This window comes from Heptranchias perlo, chromosome 33 (genome assembly GCF_035084215.1).
Source record: "Heptranchias perlo isolate sHepPer1 chromosome 33, sHepPer1.hap1, whole genome shotgun sequence".
Lineage (NCBI taxonomy): Eukaryota > Metazoa > Chordata > Chondrichthyes > Hexanchiformes > Hexanchidae > Heptranchias > Heptranchias perlo.
Genome location: NC_090357.1, coordinates 5,110,278 through 5,132,640, shown reverse-complemented (window position 1 = coordinate 5,132,640; position 22,363 = coordinate 5,110,278). Strand labels below are relative to the sequence as shown.

At 40.6% G+C, this 22,363-nt stretch overlaps 2 protein-coding genes across 3 annotated transcripts in view; one reads left to right on the top strand and one right to left on the bottom strand.

The window, feature by feature from the left end:
- The window catches only part of LOC137301426 (coxsackievirus and adenovirus receptor homolog), a 32,082-nt gene extending 29,047 nt beyond the window's left edge, over positions 1–3,035 (top strand). The window contains exon 6 of the mRNA XM_067970924.1: positions 2,778–3,035. Coding sequence (XP_067827025.1) covers positions 2,778–2,798 — 21 coding nt within the window. The 3' untranslated portion in view covers positions 2,799–3,035. The remainder of the gene's footprint in view (positions 1–2,777) is intronic.
- LOC137301416 (carotenoid-cleaving dioxygenase, mitochondrial-like) overlaps positions 1–22,363 on the bottom strand; it is a 51,204-nt gene that overhangs the window by 5,080 nt on the left and 23,761 nt on the right. For both annotated transcript variants that reach the window (XM_067970908.1, XM_067970907.1), the window contains 9 exons: positions 14,392–14,596; positions 12,531–12,742; positions 12,311–12,426; positions 9,545–9,647; positions 7,062–7,190; positions 5,734–5,894; positions 3,305–3,472; positions 1,053–1,190; positions 63–245 (listed from right to left, as the gene is read on the bottom strand). In XM_067970908.1, coding sequence (XP_067827009.1) covers positions 63–245; positions 1,053–1,190; positions 3,305–3,472; positions 5,734–5,894; positions 7,062–7,190; positions 9,545–9,647; positions 12,311–12,426; positions 12,531–12,742; positions 14,392–14,596 — 1,415 coding nt within the window. The remainder of the gene's footprint in view (positions 1–62; positions 246–1,052; positions 1,191–3,304; positions 3,473–5,733; positions 5,895–7,061; positions 7,191–9,544; positions 9,648–12,310; positions 12,427–12,530; positions 12,743–14,391; positions 14,597–22,363) is intronic.

The window sequence follows — 22,363 nt, the reverse complement described above, 5'->3', positions numbered from 1 at the left end:
TCTTTAAATCTGGGCTGCATATACCATAAAAACATAACTAGATTCCAGTCCAGGGTTTATACCTTAAATTTCTTTGTTTCCACATCCATCTTTATAAGAGAATCTACCATCACATTGTTTGATCCACAGCAGTAGAAGAATTTGTATTTCTTTGTATTATACTTTTCATAGTTAATTCGTGGAAACTCCATGCCACCTTCTTCCAGCAAATCACCATCATGAAGGACCTCAGACTCACACCATATCTATAGGAGCCATAGAAAAAGTTACTCATCATATCATTCTTTTCTTCTTGACTATGGTGACTCCCTTAAACAGCACAATTTTTTTTACTGCCTGTTGGAATTAATTATTTGATGTCAAAGAGAGCTTTAATAAGAGTTAAAGAGAGCGTTCAAAATACACCACAGGTAAATCAACAGCTGTAAAGAGAGACAAGTTAATGTTTCAGGTGTAGACCTTATCAGTGTTGGGGGCTGTCTGCATAAAGTACTCCCAAGTCAAGGATAGCATGCAGCATAATGCTCTTTCTACACTGCTCGATATTGTGTCTTAACCCCAGTCTTAGAAGACAATCCCGATTGTACTTGTGTTACACATCCACTATCCACACCAGCCCGTATCCTCCATGATTGAGACAACCAATTTAGTTAAAATCTATGTTTTTTCCTATGGGAATAAAAGTAGAGGATTCAAACCCCAGAAACAATTACAAAAAGCAAAACACTTTCCAAACCTGTCTTTTAGTTGTCTTATACAGGTGATGTGATATAGGCTAAACTATAACAAAGATGATTGTTTGATCTGATTCACGGTTCACATAGCATGTACTGTAGTACTGAGTGGTTTTATTGGTAACAGATGGCTCATTAACAAAATCATTTGGTGCATATTTCATATCTATGTTGTCCATACAATTTAACAGTTTCAAACATAGGAAGTTAGAGTACTTCTAAATTTGGACCTCATTCATAGAAGACCACAAACAAGAAGCAGTTTGTTTTGCATAAAATTGAATAGATTAATATGCAGGTCATAAGTAGTGACCATACCTTTCCATCGGCCTTTCTGAATGCAACTGCACTGCTGTACATCAAAGTATTGAGGTTCTGCTCAATAGGTGTGCTGGAATCAATGTTCAAAGGCAAGACAAACCTGTGTGGGAATCCTTTTGGAATAGTGTTGTATACCTAAAATGCAAAATAAATTTGAATGGATTAGGATAACTATAGATTTCCAATAAGGCATGAGATAAAAGGTTGCAACTGTGTGCGGTGTATAATTGGCATCCAATCTGATATTGGCCGTTTGTTGCCACCACTGAGAGTTAAAATTGTCCTATAATCTTTTAGTGCCTGCAAGGTTGGTATAATAGGTCTGGTGCTGCCAAATATCAGCCAGACTCATAAATTACATTCCTTCTCTTAGCATGTGAGATTCCCTTAACTACTATCTAATTTTCCCTAACCTTTCATTTGCCCCATTCATCCTCTGAAAGAATGACAGTAGCCACAATAGGACATAATTCAGTTTGTCTGATTTGCTTGCTAAGTTTGTCAAATTATTTGCACTCTCCAAGTAAAAATGTTACACACACATGTGTGTTTATATATATATATATATATATATATTATATAGGTTCCACTGCAGAAAACTAGAATTGGTTGAAGATATAACAACAACCACTTGCATTTATATAGCACCTTTAACGTAGTAAAACATCCCAAGGCGCTTCACAGGAGCGTAATCAGACAAAATTTGACACCGAGCCACAAAAGAAGATATTAGGAGAGGCAAAGAAGTAGGTCTTAAAGGAGAAGAGAAAGGTAGAGAGGCGGAGGGGTTTAGAGAGGAAATTATAGAGCTTAGGGCCTCGACAGCTGAAGGCACGTCCGCCAATGGTGGAGCAATTAAAATCAGGGACGCGCAAGAGGCCACAATTGGAGGACAGCAGAGATTTTGGAGGGTTGTAGGGCTGGAGGAGGTTACAGAGATGGGGGTGGGGGGTAAGGCAATGGAGGGATTTGAAAACAAGGATGAGAATTTTTAAATCGAGGCTTTGCCGGACCGGCAGCCAACGTAGGTCAGCAAGCAAAGGGTAATGAGTAAAAGGGAATCAGGATACCGGCAGCAGAGTTTTGGATGAACTCAAGTTTATGGAGGGTGCAAGATGTGAGGCCGGCCAAGAGAGCATTGGAATAGTCCAGTCTGGAGGTAAAAAAGGCATGGATGAGGGCTTCAGCAGCAGATGAACTGAGGCAGGGATGGGTAATGTTACAGAGGTGAAAGTAGGCCGTCTTGGTGATGGAGTGGATATGGGGTCAGAAGCTCATCTCAGAGTCTAATAGGTTCACAATTGTGAACGGTCTGGTTCAGCCTCAGACGGTGGCCAGGGTTAAGGATGGAGTCGGTGGCTAGGAAATGGAGTTTGTAGAATTTGTAATGATAGCATTACCAACCAGATTATACAATTTATGTTTGGTGCTCATCAATTATTGATATAAAATCACCAATTACTGATATAGAATGTTCATACATAGGCACTAGAGGGCTGCTATTTTTTATGTGTTACTCTGTCATTGAGCATCTTGTATCTATTATATATGTATGTGTAAAGAAAGTATAGTAAGTGATATATTTGCTTATCCAGATGACAGCTAGACAATCATATTTATAACATATCCATATATGCACTCACTTGGCAAGAAAGAAACATGCTCTTCTTTCATATCTGTCTTATATTCAATATATTAATTAGATATCTGCTCACTTTTTAGGTTCCCTTCTGCCAGGTATGATTTCCTCACCAAAAGAACGGAAAGGCAACCTGTTTCCAGGTCTTTGCCAATGCCATTCTATAACTGGTTCCGTGGAGATGCACAAGAATAGCCCTCGATGATTTTCCTTCCCACCAGGAGGGAAGTAGCCAGCATCCACTTCATGCAATCACTGACAATCCAACTAAAATTGGGACTCATTGCTGAAGGAATCAAAGAGCCAAACCAACGATGCAATAAAATGCTACATTAACCAACTGTATGACGTTTTCGTACTTTTCATTGTAAGAAAATACCAGCGCAAAGATCTTTCCATCACCCAACATACAATTTAGTTTTGTTTTCACAAGGAGAAAATGCAAAATTATATCTCTGAACATAATTAGGATCTGAAATAATATTTCTGTAGTGTACAGTACTTTGAGACCAAGGAACATTGATCCTAAACCCACAATCTGCCCGAACATTGTGTAGTGCAGCAACCACTGATGCACTGAACATATAATGAAATAAAGTTTAATTATTGCCTTGTCCAGTGCTTCTCCAGCCTGGTGTAAGTTTTGCAGCTTTATGCTATTTATAACATTGCCATCGTCGAAGCAGCAGAGATCAAAGACAATAAAGCCATTGTCTTCAAAGGCATTGATATGATGGAATGTACTGAAGGCTTTGGTGTAATATTTGAAAGGAATTATCTGCAAAAGGAAAGTGAGAATATTTAGGCACAAGAAAAAGTCATTTGGCTCAACATGCCTGCTCCTTTGATAAAATTAATTAAAAAAATCAACCTTAATTATTAATATATTTCATTATTATAGAATACAAAAGTGTTTATTTGTTCTTTATCCTTATCTTAAACGAAAGTATCAATTTACTGTTCCATCAGAAAATGTTGATCCTAACAGTGTTTGAAAGGTTGATAAATCATTAATGTGAATGAACACATTCCTTCTTCGCTTACAAAGCAGATTACTCAAATGCCTGAGTGATTAGTACACACCCTTAATTTCTATTTCTTGGTTGACTGTAAGACTCCAAATTATTTTTAAAGGAACATTATCTCCTTCCTCTTTTTTCAGGTCTATCCCCCCGCCCCCCCACCCGCCCAACCCCTACACCAACTGAGAAGATGAGTAACTTGCTGCCAGCCCTCTGCCATTGTCCCCTCTGGCAGGAAAACTGAGCTCAGCATCTTAAGGGGGAATTTTAACTCCCTCCGCCCAGCAGAAACTGGGCAGAACAGGAGTTAAAATCCAAGCAGTGCACTTGTTTCCCACCCTGCAGCCATTTAATGCTGCAGTTTTCTTGGGGGGGGTTGAGGTGCCCGCTTAACTCAGGCAAGAGCCTTGTGTATAAATGTAAATTGGGATCCTATGATGTCTTTAGAACCCCGATGCAATTTGAACTACCTACTGAGAGGAACATCTACCATGGACGCTCCACTCAGAATAACCTGACAGATATCCAATGGAGTCCCTGTCGGTAAGTTTAAAACTTTTCTTTGTGGGGCCAAGAGGAGCCCCACTGGGGCTCCAATGCTCCGCCAAATCCTCCCAAACACCCCTCCTGGTGCCTTATCTGACTGTCACTCTGGCAGCCTCAGGGTTTTTTTAGTTCATTTTCAGGATGTAGGCTTCGCTGGCAAGGCCCATCCCCAGTTACTGCAACTTAGTGGCTTGCTAGGCCACTTCAGAGGGCTGTTAAGAGTCAACCACATTGGTGTGGGACTGGAGTCGCATGTAGGCCAGACCAGGTAAGGATGGCAGGTTTCCTTCCCTAAAGGACATCGGTGAACCAGATGGGCTTTTCCGACAATCCAATGGCTTCATGGTCATTTTTACTGATACCAGTCTTTTATTTCCAGATTTTTAGTGGGATTTGAACTCACATTCTCTGGATTATAAATCCAGGCCTCTAGATTACTAGTCCAGTTAAAGTGGACCAGGCCTCCCACTCCCACTCCAGCTTCCAGGCAGGCTGCCCGCCGGCTTTCCATCTTGGAGTTAAAGCTTCCCCTTTAGTGTGAGACACAGCCATGTAGCACATTGATTTAATGAGTCCAGAAACTATATTTTCATGTAATACTTCCCCCATCTCCCCCGGCCAATTTTCTCCTCTCCCACCCTGAAAGTAGTAACTCATGGTACGGGATGGCTCCACAGGAGCACACCATCCAACTGGCTTACATAAAGTCTGCAGGATTTTCATCCATGATAAATATCACAGCTGGGCACAATTCTATCCTCACTCAATGTCTACACACATGCACTTTCCAGCAGAGATCACTAGTGATCCAGGGTGAGACTATTATTCATTTTCCTCCTCTTGAGGGCACTGTGTCAATTATAATGCCCCTATTACCACCTTGGCTGAGATCAGCTACCTCAGCACAGGCCAGTGATCAAACAGGAGTATTCTTCATCTGCAGGGCTCAGTTTTGACAGAGACGTATATTTACTAGGAGAACCATTGGGGGAGCTCCTTGGCCAACTCCTTAATTATTTCTCTCCTTGTACATCACTTGTCATTATCCAGCCAAAATGGTAGCTAGGTGACCTGCTCAAGGGCCTACCCCAGTGCTGCTCTTGGGTTAGTCATTTAGAGAGCATGCATTGACAGCCCAGGGATGGCCTACCTGCCCAGATTTTTCTCCCTGCTAGTGGGAAAATATGTAGTCCCTGTCTGCAGTCTCCTGCTAATGGGAAGGTTGAGATCAGGATGGGATATGTGGCAGAGCATGTTGGGATATCATTGTTTTGTTACCACATCCCCTAAATTCATCTAGAACATGACTATCTTTTGTTGTTATTGATTAAATACCACATATAAAATCTCAAAATAGTGAAAGGTTCACTCTATCCTAGTGTACACACAACTCGTGTTTGGTGCATAAATTATACCTGCGTATGAAAAAATACACAAATCTGCAAAAGGTGTATTAAGGTGAGCGAATTACCTCTCCTGTGTGTTTATTAGCTACATGGATAATGGTGTTGAGTTCTGGCTCCCAGGTCATCGCATATGCAAAACTTTTACCCCTGAATTTGGTTGTGAGAATTTTCAGTACATTCACTTTCAGAGGTTGCTCAACAAAGATGATGTAGTTTTTGGACATTCCTGTCACAGAAAAATAAAATGTTATAAGCATATTTTTATACAGTTCAATATATTAATTCATAATTTGTTTTACCGCCTCAGTATGCAGGAGTCTGCTAAACCTAGTACTATTGAAATGAGAATCCTTGGATCTCCTTGAAAGAAGTATTCAACGTACAACCATGAGTAGCATGGACAGGATATGCTATGTGGGCCACCATCGTTCAGCCAAAACCCTGTTAAAGTTAATGCACCTTCTGGAAGCTCTGAGCTGGACCATTTTCCCAAACTACTGTAGCACAGGGGTAAGACCAAAACATGTAGAGGAGTGATACCTCATAGCAGTAAGTAATTTTAATGTAATAGATATTATCATGCAAGCATTCCTTAGAAATATAAACAAAAAAAGTTAGTCACTTGGAGGATTTGATCTCTTCAGTCTATTCCTATCTCTATATTCTTTAATTCCATCCCCAGTCAGATACATACATAAACAAATCTATTTAGCTTTTATTAGAATTCGACCAGATGTACTTTTTAAATGAGTTACGCAACTCAGCAACAATTGTTTTTGCTAGGCGTCTGTTTGACATTTACTCTACCTTGTAGGGAAAAAGTTTCCAATTTCAGCTCGATCAGATCTTTCCCTAAACTGAGGTAAAGAAAAATGGCAGGATTGTCAAGTGCACTGCTCTCACAGACTCATGGAAGGGAAATAATGAAAAAAAGAAAATAATATTTTTAAACCAATCATTTTGAGAAGTAAATTCCATAATATCCAAAGTCTTGTGTTATGCAATTTTTACTTTAGAAATATTATATAAAACTTAGGACATCTACATTACGGAACTCCTTACTTCCCTCAATCTTCCCTTCATTTTACAAGCTTTTAAAATTCATGCTTGGCACTACCAATTGCTACTTTTTGATTTAAATCATCTTCTCTGCTATTTGTTTCAGCCTTGATGGTGTCCTGCATTATGGGTCTAGTGCTTCACCTAGATTTTTCATTAAAAAAATTCTATTCTTAAAAGAAAAGGAAAAACAGTATTTTTAAATATCTCATGATGTATTTTATTATCCTACATGTGCAAAAATTGTTTAATATGATATATAAATAGTTCAATTGGTCTGCAAATTAAAAAATGAAGCCACAATCTAAGCTGGCAATTAGTAAGCATTACAAACCAAAGCTGTGGTAATAAGAAGGCTTTATGCTGTCTTCTGGTGTAAAGCCACAAACAATTCTGGCTCCGTGAAGTGTCTCCTCATCCTCTGACTTCTGCAGAGGAACTGCAATGATGTTATATATTGTACCTACAAAATAAAATACAAATGTAGAATTATAGATTGTGGGAAAATATTTAGGATGTTCCAGCACAAAACAGACCATTCAGCCTGTCAAGTCCTTGCTGGTGTTTTTCTCCAAATGAGCCATCTACTCTAATCCCACTCTCCTGCTCACTCCTCATAACCTTCATATTCTGCTGTTTCAATCAGCAATCAAATTCCCTTTTAAAATAATTATTGATCCTGCTTGAACAATGGTAGAGAATTCCACTTTCAAAGCACCCTCTGTAAAGAAATATTTTCTAGCCTCACTTTAATTCTTTTTGCAATTATCTTAAATCTGTGCCCTCTTATTATCATATCAGCAATCAGTGCAAACAATCTATCGTAAGTTATGTTATCATGACCCTTCAGCCCTTCACAATCTTAAAGAACTATATGTGGTCACCTCTCAGAGTCAATAAAACAAGCCCTAACTTCTCAAGTGTCCCTTCAGAACTGTAACTCCTCACCTCTGGCAACATCCTAATGAGTCTAAACTGCATCCAATGCATTTCCTTTATCTATCCTCTCTTAGGATACCGATAAGGTTGTCAAGCATGATTTGCCTTTTGTTACCAGAAAACAAAGTAGTCAACATATTAAATGACAGAAAAAGAAATATTTAGAGCTCCCTCTATGGTTTAGTCATTAAGTACACCACTCAGAGTGGAACTGAGCCACACAGAATATTATAGAACATACAACAATACTCACATGATATGGTATAATAATTGAGTCACATGGTGGCATATCATGTAATTTCTATGGTTGTGATAATGACTAATTTCACTGAATGTAACATGGAAATAACATAGACTTTCTCAGATTATAAAGTTATAACAAGAGGACATTTAAGCTCTAAAAATAGTAAATAGTCTAAAATTAGAATTTAGGCTATTTTGAGGAGGAACAGCACTAACTTAAAAACTCATAGGAAAAGAATATCTGTGTTCTGTGGTACTAATGCTACACTTCCACAGAAAAATGTTGAGTGAAGCAGTATTCACTTGAAAATGACCACATGATATAGTGTGTGAACGGTGCATTGTGAAGCCAACTATGCAGAAATTGATGAGTCAAAACAATTAGGCTGATTTAATCAGGATAAAAACGTCCTCACAACAAAAGGGCTGTTATGTAAAACCAAAGATAAGGTTGACTGAACTTATACACGATTTGAACCAAATTAGTGTGACAGCTCACAAGACATTTTGAAAAGCCACATTTCATCCTCTCTCCCCAGTTCGCAAAGACTAAACATTCTACTTGCAATACCATCCAAATAATCACTTGGAACAGAAGTCATATTGCATGTATTTTTCCCCGAAAGGGTTTTGTTCAAAAAACGTTATTTCCACATGGTTCTATTGGGTGTCTCTGGCTGCCGTTATATTAATGGGCTGCATCAACAAACAGGAATCAGTTTCTACAAAGGGGTGCGAGTCAGCCTTTGGAAATTTATTAAGAATCTTCTAAATGGTGATAGACCTGGCCCCTCACTGCTGCTTCATGGGATTCCCATTTGAAAACCCTTGACTGCGCCTTTGCACATGCTTATCAAATTCCTATCATTTATCAAAGCAGTATTAACCAAAGCCTGCAACCATGTGGACTGAGAACTTGAGCAGTACAAATTGCTAATCGAAAGATAGGTAAACATTTTGGATGTAGTACTTCACCAAACTGGTATTTTAAACTTAACTTACAGAAATAAATGCGCAAAAACAGTAACCCAATTCTTGCAGCTCTTAACAGGACAAAACTTAAAACCAAAAGGTGCTTTTATATTGCACTAGTGCCACTGAGTTCCCTGAGTGTTGATATTGTGTAGCCAACTGCAAGCCAAATGTGATAATGCTGGGATTTGATTTTTAAAAATCTGCTGGGAAGGACTGTTAAAAACAGGCAGTCTTAGCAAGTCCCGACAGTTTTACATTTGACTTGCAGCTGGCTGCACAAGACCTATGCTTGGAGAACCTGGCAGAAGAAGAACAATACAAAAGTCCTGCACAATACAAAGGTACTTCAATTATAGAACTACATTTGGTCTTGGTGTGGTTGGTCTCCCAAAAGAGTAGGTAAAGATGGGGGCTGGTCCTGCCCTGAGAAGGACGATCATGGATTGCAAGTGTGGACCCCATTACAATAACATCAGTTGACAGGAAGGGTTTTACTTGTGAACAATACACAATGGCTAGGAATTCCCTCGGAGCTGCTCCCACTCGCACATAAATGGGGTTTCTGCTGCACTTCTGACGAAGTTGGGGGTTGGAGTGGGAGCAGCTCCGAGGGAATTCTCAGCCAATGTTTGTAGAAATATAACACCGCTGTAAATTTACCATTTTTGCCATATGAGTTGCCCATATTGTAGGTGGTCCCATCAGGATCATAATGTGGATGGGCTGTTGCTCCATTCACTGCAATAAATTTGGTCCAATCCACCTAGCAACAAAATTATAAATGACACAGATAAAGACTACCTTTAAAACTGTCAAACATTCGGTCCCTTATGTCATGTAATTCTGAATGGACCTACAATACTAATAATGGAGCAGACTGCTTGCTCTGGCAGAAGACTATTAGTCTCTTATTAGACGAATCAAATACTCCATAGAATACAATGCTCCTCCATATGCTCACACTACAGCAGTGTACACCTTCCACCTCAAGTTGCAACGTGAAATCTTGTCACATCTTTAAAGGTGTGCACTGAAATTTTTTTCCCAACAAAACCTATTGTATGATGCATATTAATTTATACACACATACATACACACACACAGAAGTGGGTATTTAGGTGTCACTGTAAGTACTCTTCAAACTTGTAACATCTCAACATTATGGGCACGATTTTAAAAGGGAAAAAAGGGTGGGTTAGGGGCGGGGGGGCAATCAAAATCGCTGTTTTTGGGAGTGGGCAGACATCCCGGCTGGAACCCGCACATTTTGGAATGAGACCCAGGCAAATCTGTGTGCATGTGCAGAGCAGTCACCAGGAAGTCCCACCCCCACTTAAATCCGGCGGGCTGATAATTGAGGTGCTTAAGGTAGTTTATTTTTTGTGTATTGGATAGTTAAAAAGATTTTAACGTTACCTTGGGCAGCTTTCCCACGGCTTCCCTTGCACGCCGGGTGAAACCTGGTGGGAAGGGCCAGATCCGTGAAAAATAAACTAATTAAATTAAATAAAATTATATTTCCCATTGCAAACAAATTAAATAAACATACCTTAAAAACAATGTTGCCTGGACCCCCCACCCCCACCACTCTGAGCCCGATGTCCGATGTTTGCCCTCTGATCCCGATGTCTCCACTCTAATCTTTGTTCCCGCCCCTCACCCCCACCATCTCTATCCTAACTGGTAATGAGGTTTCTCTCTCTCTCTCTCTCTCTCAGTCTCCCCTCCCCACCTCCTTGGATGTGCAGCTCCTGTCAACAGCCAGCCTGGTCAATCAGGCTGGCTGCCAGGCGCGAAACCCGGAAGAGGCTTTGATTGGCCTCATTAGGGTTGTGATCCGCCTACTTCCCTTCCAGGTTTGGTGCCCGCAAATCACCCCGCCCCCCCGGCATATTAAAATTGTGCCCTATGTCTCTGCTCCCAGGACAAATTGGCTCATAACATCAAGGAGCAAACACAGATGGCTGGACGATCACTAAGTAAATTCAAAGAGATGAGAAATTGAAACAAACGGATTGGAAGAGGATGTTTTCCAACATTTCAGTACAAGACAAGAGGAACACCTTAAAAAAAATAATAAGGTGGGACATAAAGAACAAGTACATACCTAAAATTAGCCAGTTCAGACTAATCAAGTGCAACCCTAACCATCTTAAAAAACAAATTAAAAGTGGAATAAAGAGGAAAAATTACCTCTACAAATCCTGCAGGGGGGAGGGGTCACTGGGATGAATGTAGGATCTTGCCGAAATAGGTTAAAAGTATACTCAGAGAAATTAAGAGAGACCAAGAAAAAAAGCATAGCTGCAGAAGCATAATAAAACAGTAAAAAATTCTTCCAGTACTATAATATCAAGAGGTCTGTTAGAGAAGAGGTGAGAACATTAGAAGATGCAAATGGGCTTGAAACTGAGGATAAGCACAGGATATTAAATATTCTGAATGATTATTTCCTCAAAGTATTCACAAGGGAAAACATGAACAGCATTCCCTCCCCAAAAAAAGAGTACCACAGTATAGAGGGTAATCTTCAACTTCGACAAGGGGTGGAAAATTCACTTCAATAGAAAGGAAAATCAGGCGAGCTTATAACGGGCGGTTGATCCACTACTGCCAGTTGTACCCCTCCATCAAAGTTGCAAATTATCCCCATAATTCAAGACTTCGATATAAATGAGATAGAAGTGCTGGAAAAGCAGGAAGGGCTTAAAGCAAATAAGTCACCAAGGTTAGATGGTTTTGCCGAATTTGGTATTGGGGTCCTAAAACAGGCGTTAGACCCCTGATTAGATTATTCAAGGGGCTTAACACCTGTTTTAGCTGGGCGCCCCGGGCTCTGTTAGGGAGAGGAGAGGGAGATCACGCCCAAAAATTGGTCCTCCCAACTCTTATTTTTCACCCAGAAATCGGATGTGCGGGGGCCAACTACTCCCCCAAATTCCTCAAAATAGAGAATTAGATAGTTGCTTGAAAAAGAGGAATATTAAACGGTGTGAGAAGCAAGCAAGAGAATGGGATTGATGAGGTGCCTCATGTGCACAATAACATTGGCACAAACTTGATGAGCCAAATGGCCTATTTCTGTGTTGTAACATTACATGATTCTCTGAAGCAAATAGAGTGAAAAGGCAACTTGGATGTGTTTCTGCAGACAGGGATATAATGACATAGTTGGAAGGTGGGATTAAGAGTAACCAAACAGGAATGGGCTTCTTTAGGCAATAAACCTTGTCCTAAAGTTGAATATGTTTCCTAAACTTGTGCATATAACATAATTGTACATATAATCCTAAAAATCGATCTGACATATAAGTTAAATGTAATAACATTTTGAATGTCAGCTTTTACTTCAAGCAGCAGCAATGTACTTTAGCTGACGTTCACAAAATGGAGTTTGGTCTGATGAAGCAATAAAGCAAAGTTTACCTTTTCTTCTGTGTCAAGGGTACTGGGATTCACTTTATGGATGAAATTAGTTTCTGTAGTCGCATAGTAATCTCCTTTGTACAGCGCGAAGTTCACACTGCCATTATCAGTTGTTTCTTAAAACAAAACATTTTTAAAATTAGAGCACTAGGTTTGATCTTCACATGGTTTCAAAGAACAATTAAATTATACACTTTCACAGAGCACATTTGGCACATACTTAGCATTTCAAATCGGCTAAGGAAGCGTTCAAAAATGTTTTTGCAAGGGTCTGGCATCGCTACAGTTCCAAATTCAGAGACCATGATGCGGTTGTGTGCACTGTTGGTCTGGTATGTTTCACTGCGTAGAAACTTGCTCATATAGGTAACATTACCATCTTCAATTTTGAACTGATGCATCAATGCCATACCATCAAACCAGTGGTTGTATCTAAAGAGAGAACAGACTACAAGTTTAATAGAGAGCACAGGTATATTGTGTAATTTTATCAACTATTGAATACATAATATGAGCATGGTTGAGAGCAATATATATGATGGGTAGATACATTCTACCGTTTTTTTTCATTCTTTAATGGGGGCATCCTGTACACTTATTACGAGGAATAAATTCAGATGATGAGTGGGAGAATCTCAAAGACAAGAAACTTTGAAGACACTTTTAACACCATAACATTGGGGCATTGTTCACGGTGACGTTCCCTTTCCCATGTCACATTTAAGGGTACATCATCTGTGTGTCATTAGTTCTTTTCATAGCAGACATGTAAGTCATTACCAAGAAATGCATCTGGTACTGAATAGAGTGCAAGTATTAAGTACCAACCTTGACTTGCTGATGCTAACTGGCATCACTGATGCAGACTTGGTACTGAAAATTATGATTTTGCATGTATTAGCACCAAGGAGCTTTTGATGCAGATACCAAAGATATTAACTTTAACAGTGAACTCTATTTGATACCAGCCAGTATTGAGTGTTTGGAATTGAGTTTACCTTCCTTTATGGTAGACAATCCAACTGGACCCTTAAGAAGAAATGAACAAAGAAGGACCAGGAGGCCATATAGTTTTTTGGCGGAAAACAGCAAATGTTGTGAAGGACTCTTTTAATGATGAGATTTATGTTCCTGCAATGCCACTCAACCTCTCCGGCCCAGAAAGGGAACAATTGAAACTGTGGCATCTCATTCCTTCGGGTAGTAAATTGTTCTTCGCAATTTTTAAAATTTAAAATTAAAAAAAAATGTTCTTACTTTTCCTTTCTGTCTCTTTTTTCTCTCTCTCTTAATCCAATCTTTCTTACCTCTTTTTATTTCTCTTTCTGTACCTAGTTTGACTCTAATTCACCCTATTTCCTTCTACGTCGTTCCTCTGTTTCTTTATCCTTAAATCTCATTACTACGTTAAAGGCGCAATATTAATGCAAGTTATTGTTGTTTAAGGAGTTAGACTGTTGGTCCCACCATTTACCAAGGTCCCAGATGCCCCATTGAGTTCTCCGCGCTGTTATCAGCTCGCACTTCCAGCTACTTGAGGTGCAAATAATTTGAGCTGAAGGGTGAGGGGAAAAGTCTAACTAACGGGGCACACAGCTAGATGCCCCACTCCAGCACATTCAGGGCTTTTGATTTTTTCCACTGGTGCAAATCATCTAGATTGCCACTCAGTTTGGATGCCTAGGGTAGTTTTCAATAGAATTATCAATTTCATAATTTGGAAATTACTGTTAACAAGAATAGGAATAGGATCATGTTAACACAAAAGGAAATTTCTGAAGGAAAACACTTGGTTTGGAATCGCTCTGAGCAATATTAGTAACAAATATATTAAAAAGTTTGTAAGAAATTTGTCCACTATTTTTAATGTGCTTCAACTAATTAGGTTAACACCTTGCTCAAAACAGTACACAGAGGAGCCTGATGCAAATGCGTCAATGCATTTGTTACTAATACTGCACAGTATGTTCTCAACCAACATATTTTTCTATAAAAAGGACTGCTGTCGCTAACTGGACAAGCCTCTTCGGAAACACATACAGGTTTTTGAGTAATAAATATGCACAAAATGATGTACTTACATGTCATTTCCAAACTCAAATTTTCCAGGCCCATTTCTCAGCAGATTTCCCCTTAACCATTTGGGAATTTCCCCTTTGACGTTCACTGGAATGGGTTCAGGGGTTTCCTCCACAGTCATGAACAGTGGTGCTACACACTCTAGTCCTTTTTTCCTGCTGTAGTGTTTAGGTTCCTTCTTCGTATTAGGATGCAGGTGCCTCAAAACTGAAAAAAAGAAAACACAGTTCAGCAATAGATTATACCACCAAAAGACCTAGAGCAGTGCGAAGGCACAGAACGTTGGTGGTCGATTGGCCAATACCCACGTTATAAAATAGAATACAAGTCCCCATACATTAGGTGGACATTGGTCATGTCATTGGAGGAAACAGCAAGTACAGGCGATTTAGCTATGCGCAGTTCAGATTACCGTAAACATCAATAATAGACCAGAATAACTGTGAATAGATCAGTTCATATTCTATCCATTGGTTGTAACTTAATTACTGACTAAAATGGGTCCATCTTGAATTTTTGATAAGGAGCGTACAAACAATTGCAATACTGCCTCAGCTATATGTCACTAAGAAACATTTACCGTTGTTATATTCTTGTGAAAACCTTACCACAGAAAATACTGTAATGTCTGAGACAAACACGGTTAGGATAGAAAAAAATTATTTATTAGGGGTGTCACCGTGGCTAGGAAAATTAGTATAAGAACTATAATGTGATCAAAGCAGGAAGATCCCCCCAATAGGCTTAGAAATTGGATCGCGCAGCACCCGTTTTTCAGGCAAAAACAGGCACTGAATTGTCCAATATGGTGTGACCCTGCATGTACTCATTCCGCAACAGTTATGTGCGCAGCCATATTGGTTAGGGCACTCTGTGGAGGGTGCCCGCCTGAAATTGCCGCTTGGCCCATTCCATTTGCAAATCAGGGCCTAATACCTGTTTCAGGCCCCTTTACGAAACTGATTCCTAACTGACCGTAGCAAGCACCATGCAGACAAGGATTTTTAAAGGGGAGACATAAGGGGTGTAACAAGGTGAGGGAGGAAAAGGTGCCAGAGGAGTAAAGAGCGTGACCAAGGCATGTCTTGATGATAAAGGCCACACCATTGTGGTTTTGAGCGGGGCAGGTAGTGGAAAGTATAGCCAGGCAAGGAGGCTTTGGCAAGAGCCAAGGTGTCAGCGCCCATGAGCCAAGTTTCAGTCAAAGCCAAGATGTCAATGTAATCACCCACAGTAAGGTTGCGGATGGCAAGGAACTTGTTCGCGGGTGAATGGACATTCTGGAGGAAAACTGTTGATCCAATGGCAGAGTCCAAGGGAGTAATGATGAGTGGGGTGAGTGAGATGGGAAGGAGTTTGGCGAAGATAGCCCCCAGCAGGCGGGCTGAGTGGGAAGATCAGCAGGAGGGGAGAATGGGGCATTTGGGGTTGTTGCATGCAAGGACAAGTTGCTCGATGGCCAAGAATGCCAAGAGAAGCATAGAGCGTATCTGTGGGCTAATTCAAGGGCGATTCGAGCCTGAGACAGTGGCAGGGGAGTAGAGAAACAGAAGTGGAGTGATAGGTTGGGGTAGGGATGGGAGGAGAAAAGTACCTGAGAGAGGAGAAATGAAAGGTTGCATGACTGGGTGACATGAAAGAGAGAACACAGAAGCGAAGGAACTGAGAGGAGCGAAGAGGAAAAAAAATAGGAGATAGAAGTGATGGGCTCGGATCAGAGTGGCAGCCAAAATGCACACGTGAATGGACGTGGGGTATTCGGGTAAAGTAGGCATGGCAGAGATTAGACGAGACATGTCCTGGTAATAAACTGAGGATTTTCCCCTTTTTTCCCCAGTGTCCTGTACCCGATAAATCACAAATTGTCACATTTGATACACTAAGTACCTTAATATTACAATATCTAATTAACCAACTGCCGGCCCACAGGTGCCAAACTTCATTGGATCAACAACCTTATCAAACACTAAAGCACTTCATAAACCAAGGCGCACGGATTCAACAGAAGTTGTCCTCTCTTTACTGGGTTTCCCACTGTCTCCGATCCTTCAGTAACCTAACCTTTCTATATGCACTCTTTAATTGAAAATATTTTTGATAAAAATGTATTTTTGTCCAACACAAGGTCCAGGCCTCATTAACACATAAGCGGTGAGATGCGCACCCTGAACGGGCGTCCCGATGCATCTTGCCGGCTCCGGCGCAACATTGGGCGGCATTAGACAGGCCTTGCCAAGAATAAAGGCAGGTCCGGGAGGGGTTGTGATAGCGGAGGGAGGGGATTCCAAGGCAGCAACAACATACATTATTCTTGTGGCGTCTGGGCAAATATCCTGCTTCTCCTGGGCCCACAAAAATAATTTTAACACTTAGTTTTTCAGGCCCTTTCTGCTGTACGGGCAGGTTTTATAAGCAGATCATCAATGGCGCACACTCCGAATGGGGCAGTAGGTGCTCAACTTTCATTTTAACTCCACTACTGCCCCATTTCCACCGGGCAGAGGGGGTTAAAATCTCTCCCCATGTGAGATGTCAAGCTAATCAGGTTTCCACACTGGCCATAAAGTCAATAATAAATGAAGAGCATTTTCTACAGCAAAGCCTCAAAGCTTTTCTAAAATAAGAAGTGCACATGCCTGTGCCAGTTATGCCCGTGATACAGCAAAATCTGTTTGCTATTTTCCTACAAGTTACAAAAAGATTACTAATACATAAAAATAGCATGCAGAAGAAGGATTTACTTTTACGGGCTGACTTTGGTTTCCTATCCAAACAAAAGCTGCACTGTTTGAAACAGCAAGATTGAAATGTAACCATTAAACCTCATCTACATTTCGAAGCAGAAGCAATCCAGGCAAAACGGGGCAACAAAAGAAAAAAGGAGAGTTCTGTGATTGGATGGAGGGCTGGAAATGATTGAAAACAGAAATGATGATGGTGCAGAACAAAACATCAGTCAGTTCAGAAGCAGATGTCGCAGATGTTGCTGGCATTCATTATTATATAATCAGTTTGTATGAAGCAGTCTCCATTTTAAAGTGAACAATACTTACTCAGACCTCCAAGGCTGACTGCTGCGCATCTTCCTATTATGGCAATAAACGGCTTCTTCTAAAGTTCCACTGTATAAACTAGAGACTAACTCAGGAGTGAAAAAGCAGGTCTAAATACATGTGTGTTATTTCAGTCAAGTAAAATCTGGTAAATCATGTTGGATGTTTGTTTATTTCACGTCCCAAATTTAGTAACAGTAGGTTTCTTGATGTTTTAACAATCTGGCAATATTAGTGCTTTAGTTGCATTAATACTTCAACCACATCGTGCAGAGCAGAAAATAATTTGTAGAAATGTAATTACACCTTAAACAAACGTGAGGTATAAAAGGATGCTATTATAGAACAATTATTTATCAGAAGCTTATTTTAGGGGAAAATCAAGTTTCCTTGATGTGTTATAGTTTACCGTTTGCAGCAATATTCAGGGAGGGACATCGTGATGATCAACCACCATATAAATCCCAGTCAGACAACGACAGAATAAGTAATAGATTTGCGATTACAAAGTGGCTGCCAATAGAAAATACCACTACGACTAAAACTATGATGGGAGTACAAGTTCCTGCCTAAGGCATCACAAGAATATCAACCCAATCAAACTCTGCCCAATGAAAAACTAGGGTAATGCTCAATTCCCTCACCCATTCCCTGCCCAGTTCTGTCTTAGATCCCCATTCCATTCCATTTTGTCTCTAATCGTCATTCCTTCATTGAACAGACCATTGGAGTCCTCAAACAATAATTCAGATGCCTTGGCAGGTCTGGTGACTTCCTGCAATATACCCCAGAAAGAGTATGACTGTAGTGTGCTGTAAGCTGCAAAATTTTGCTCGTGGTTCCTCTTTATAAGACCATCAGTGCTGAAACGAAGCACACATGAAGACAAGGATAACAAATGAGCAAGCCATTGGGAAAAATGATGACATTGTCAACTGGATTATAAAGTATACAGGGTAGCATCTCGAATGGACTAAAAGATATTTGGTTGATTCTCACCAAAATATTTCAGGATTGTTGAAACATCTGTTTTATCAAGAAACATTACTTGCAGCCACTCCCTTTCTGCTGGCTTGAGGTTTCTGCTGCACCTCCGGTGAAGTAACACTCGTGGAGTGGGAGCAGCTCCGAGCAAACTCCCGGCATACTGTTGCTAAAGTCTGAATATGTGCAGTGAACAAAACGTCAACATGATTTATTAGTTTTTACCTGACTGAAATGACACACATGTTTAGAAACCTGCTTTTTCAATCGTGAGTTAGTCTCTAGTATTGAGAAATAACATGGCAGACTAGAAATTCAGCTGTGTAGCGCCCATTGTATCGGCACTACGCGGCCTCCTGAAGTTCCAAAATGGCGTCCAGGATGCAGCACATGCTTCTAGAGTGATGTGCACTGGACGCCAACTTGGTAAAGGGGTTTGCATAGGCACACGAACGCCAGCTGCATGCAAAGTAAGGAGAATATGCGTTAGATCAGTGTGCAATGCTGATTTAAAGGCATAGACCCCATTTTGGCACTTACCGCTGCATCTAACACTCTGTCTTAACCATGACCAGTTAAACATGTAGACGGCCTGGAGGACCCCCTCCAGCGCTATTTAAGGGACCATGCAGGAGTTACAGGTTAGTTGCTGGATTATTGCTTCTGGCTGCTGATGCATTTGTACCTATTTTTGGAGGTCTCCTATACTTGAATACTACGACTAGGGGACATAGCCTAACATTTAGAACCAAGACTTGCAGGAGTGAAATTAGGAAATGCTTCTAAGTGCAAAAGGTGGGAGAAGTTTGGAATGCTCTTCCACAAATGGTAGGTAATGTATGCTCAATTGTTAATTTTAAGTCTGAGATTGACAGATGTTTGTTAACCAAGGGTATTAAGGGATATGGGGCTAAGACGGGTATATGGAGTTTGGTCACAGATCAGCCATGATCTTATTGAATGGCAGAACAGGCTCGAGGGGCTAAATGCACTGCCACTCACAGCCTCCTGTTGTGCGCCGCCTTCTCCTGCAAGAAAGCAGGACATGTATCAGTGAGTGTCCTGCAAGAGTTTGTTGGTATATGGGTGATGGGGGGTGTAGTGTGTAAAGCAGTGGATGCGGCTAGTGATGCAGTTGGTAGAAGATGCCACTTGACAGTTGACCTCGCTCACCTTGACCACTTGTGTCAAAACATTGAACATCTTCCTGTACTGCATCCATGTTTGTGGTGCTATGCGCCTGGCATTGACTTCGTCCCCTACTATCTCCCACTGCATATGTCTGGAGGGCCTCTTGCCCTCCTGCGGATATAGGATGCCCCTCCTGCTGTCCACCTCTTGCACCCAGGCCTCTAGTGCATCATCAGAGAACCTTGGTGCATGCTCTCTCGCAGGCCTGGTACAAACTCAGATCAGCAGATTGGTGAGGTCTGGCGTGCAGATTGAAGGATGTGGGATTTAGTAGTGCACAACCTTTATTCAATGTTTTATCATAACTCAACAGTTTGTAAACATAGGAATGGACCTGCATCTGTGTTTTACGTGTGCGATGTCTGATCTCCTTTCATTCTCTGTGCGGACCCTGTTATTTTTTGCAAATAAGAGGTGCAGGCTGTCTTTTAGAGGTGCGAGCAACTCACCCGAGATTTGGCCCCCCCTACTGGTGAGAAGTGGAGAGAGCGGAGAAAATGAAGAGACCAAGACAGCTAGGGCTCGATGCTGCACATCGATCAGGTAAATGAAGTTGCAGCACCAATCTAATATGCTGGCTACATTGGTACCACCGGGCACAGGCTAATCGCGCACCTCGATGCCCGCACCTGGATTAGGGGGTAAACCAATTTAACCCCCTGCATGTCTGGGACAACGGTACCAAAAGTAAATACAAATATTGACTGACTTGAGCTTATTTACAGTTGAAGAACTTTGTTAGTTGAATTGTTACTGGCGTATCTGAATCAGAAATGCTATTTCAAACAAGTAAAACAAGGGGGTTACGTGGATGAGTCAACAAAGAAATATGATTGTCATATACATCAGTTGCATTTGGATTAAAGAGGGTTCCTAATATGAGACTAAAGTGGTTGCTATCATTTCTAAGTGCATTTCTAAGTGTCTAAAATCTGTACTGGCAAAAGTCCATTTTGCTGAAATTTTACGTCACAGCCTCTATTTGAATTAGTAGGTACAGCTCTGTCAAAATAAAAGACCTACTGGTGCTCAGACTTGGCGTGCAGTATTTTTCAGGTTAAAGAGTGCCTGCTCGTCACCATCACAATATTTTAAAAGTAAAGCACTTAAAAAAAAATATTTAACTTGCTTCTGCTCTTTGATTGAATTTCTCAATATTTTTTTCAATTAAATAGGAAACATTTTATCTTCATCAGTCAAGATAATATTTTATACATTTAAAATGTATGATTTAGAAAACTCTAAATTCAGCCTTTCCTATCTCTCTTTATCAATTTAAATGGACAGAAAATCAGGTTGGCTCTGCTATGGGCGTGCAATCCTCATTGCCTGATTTTCATCTATGTGCTGTGTCCATGTGATTCTTAATGCCAACCACATTAACAGGAAAATCTGCTCTAAATACTTTACCACACCTGGCAGGAAGATGAAGGCGCCTAAATATACAAAAGCTATTAATGCAGGTATAATGATCTTTCCCGAGCAGCTGCAGGTCAAGTTGGAGATGAAACACAGAATGTAGCCGAGAGGTTGTTTCCCCTGGCTGGAGTATAGAATTAGGGGGCATAGTCGCAGGATAAGGGGTCAGCCGTTTAGGAGGGAGGGATTTCTTCACTCAGAGGGTTGTGAATCTTTGGAACTCTCTACCCCGGAGGGCTGTGGATGCACAGTCATTGAGTATATTCAAGACTGAGATAGATAGATTTTTAGACTCTAGGGGAATCAAGGGATATGGGGATCGGGTGGGAAAGTGGAGTTGAGGTCGAAGATCAGCCATGATCTGATTGAATGGCGGAGCAGGCTCGAGGGGTCGTGTTGCCTGGTCCTGCTCCTGCTCCTATTTCTTATGTTCTTATGTAGCTAAATATCAACCAAGCTTTAAAAATACAGAATTGTTTTTGTTCAGGAATATGTTAAAATAATCTTTGGAAAAAGAGTTCTGATAAATACCTGAATTTTAATAAATGACTTGACAAGAAATTTTAGAAAAGGGTCAGAATTTCCATGGTTTTGGGCAGAGCATATAAATAGCTCAGATTTGAAATTTTTACCTGTGGTTGTTCAGTTCTTTTAGGAGACTAAATAAATTCAGAAAAAAAAGACATGTATCTCTCAGAAACATATCAAAATCCTTCAAATACAACAAGTTTAGATAAATGTGAGGTGATGCATTTTGGTAGATCGAATCGGGCCAGGACCTACTCCGTTAATGGTAGGGCGTTGGGGAGAGTTATAGAACAAAGAGATCTAGGAGTACAGGTTCATAGCTCCTTGAAAGTGGAGTCACAGGTGGATAGGGTGGTGAAAAAGGCATTCAGCATGCTTGGTTTCATTGGTCAGAACACTGAATACAGGAGTTGGGATGTCTTGTTGAAGTTGTACAAGACATTAATAAGGCCACACTTGGAATACTGTGTACAATTCTGGTCACCCTATTATAGAAAGGATATTATTAAACTAGAAAGAGTGCAGAAAAGATTTACTAGGATGCTACCGGGACTTGATGGTTTGACTTATAGGGAGAGGTTAGATAGACTGGGACTTTTTTCCCTGGAGAGTAGGAGGTTAAGGGGTGATCTTATAGAAGTCTACAAAATAATGAGGGGCATAGATAAGGTAGATAGTCAAAATCTTTTCCCAAAGGTAGGGGAGTCTATAACGAGGGGACATAGATTTAAGGTGAGAGGGGAGAGATACAAAAGGGTCCAGAGGGGCAATTTTTTCACTCAAAGGGTGGTGAGTGTCT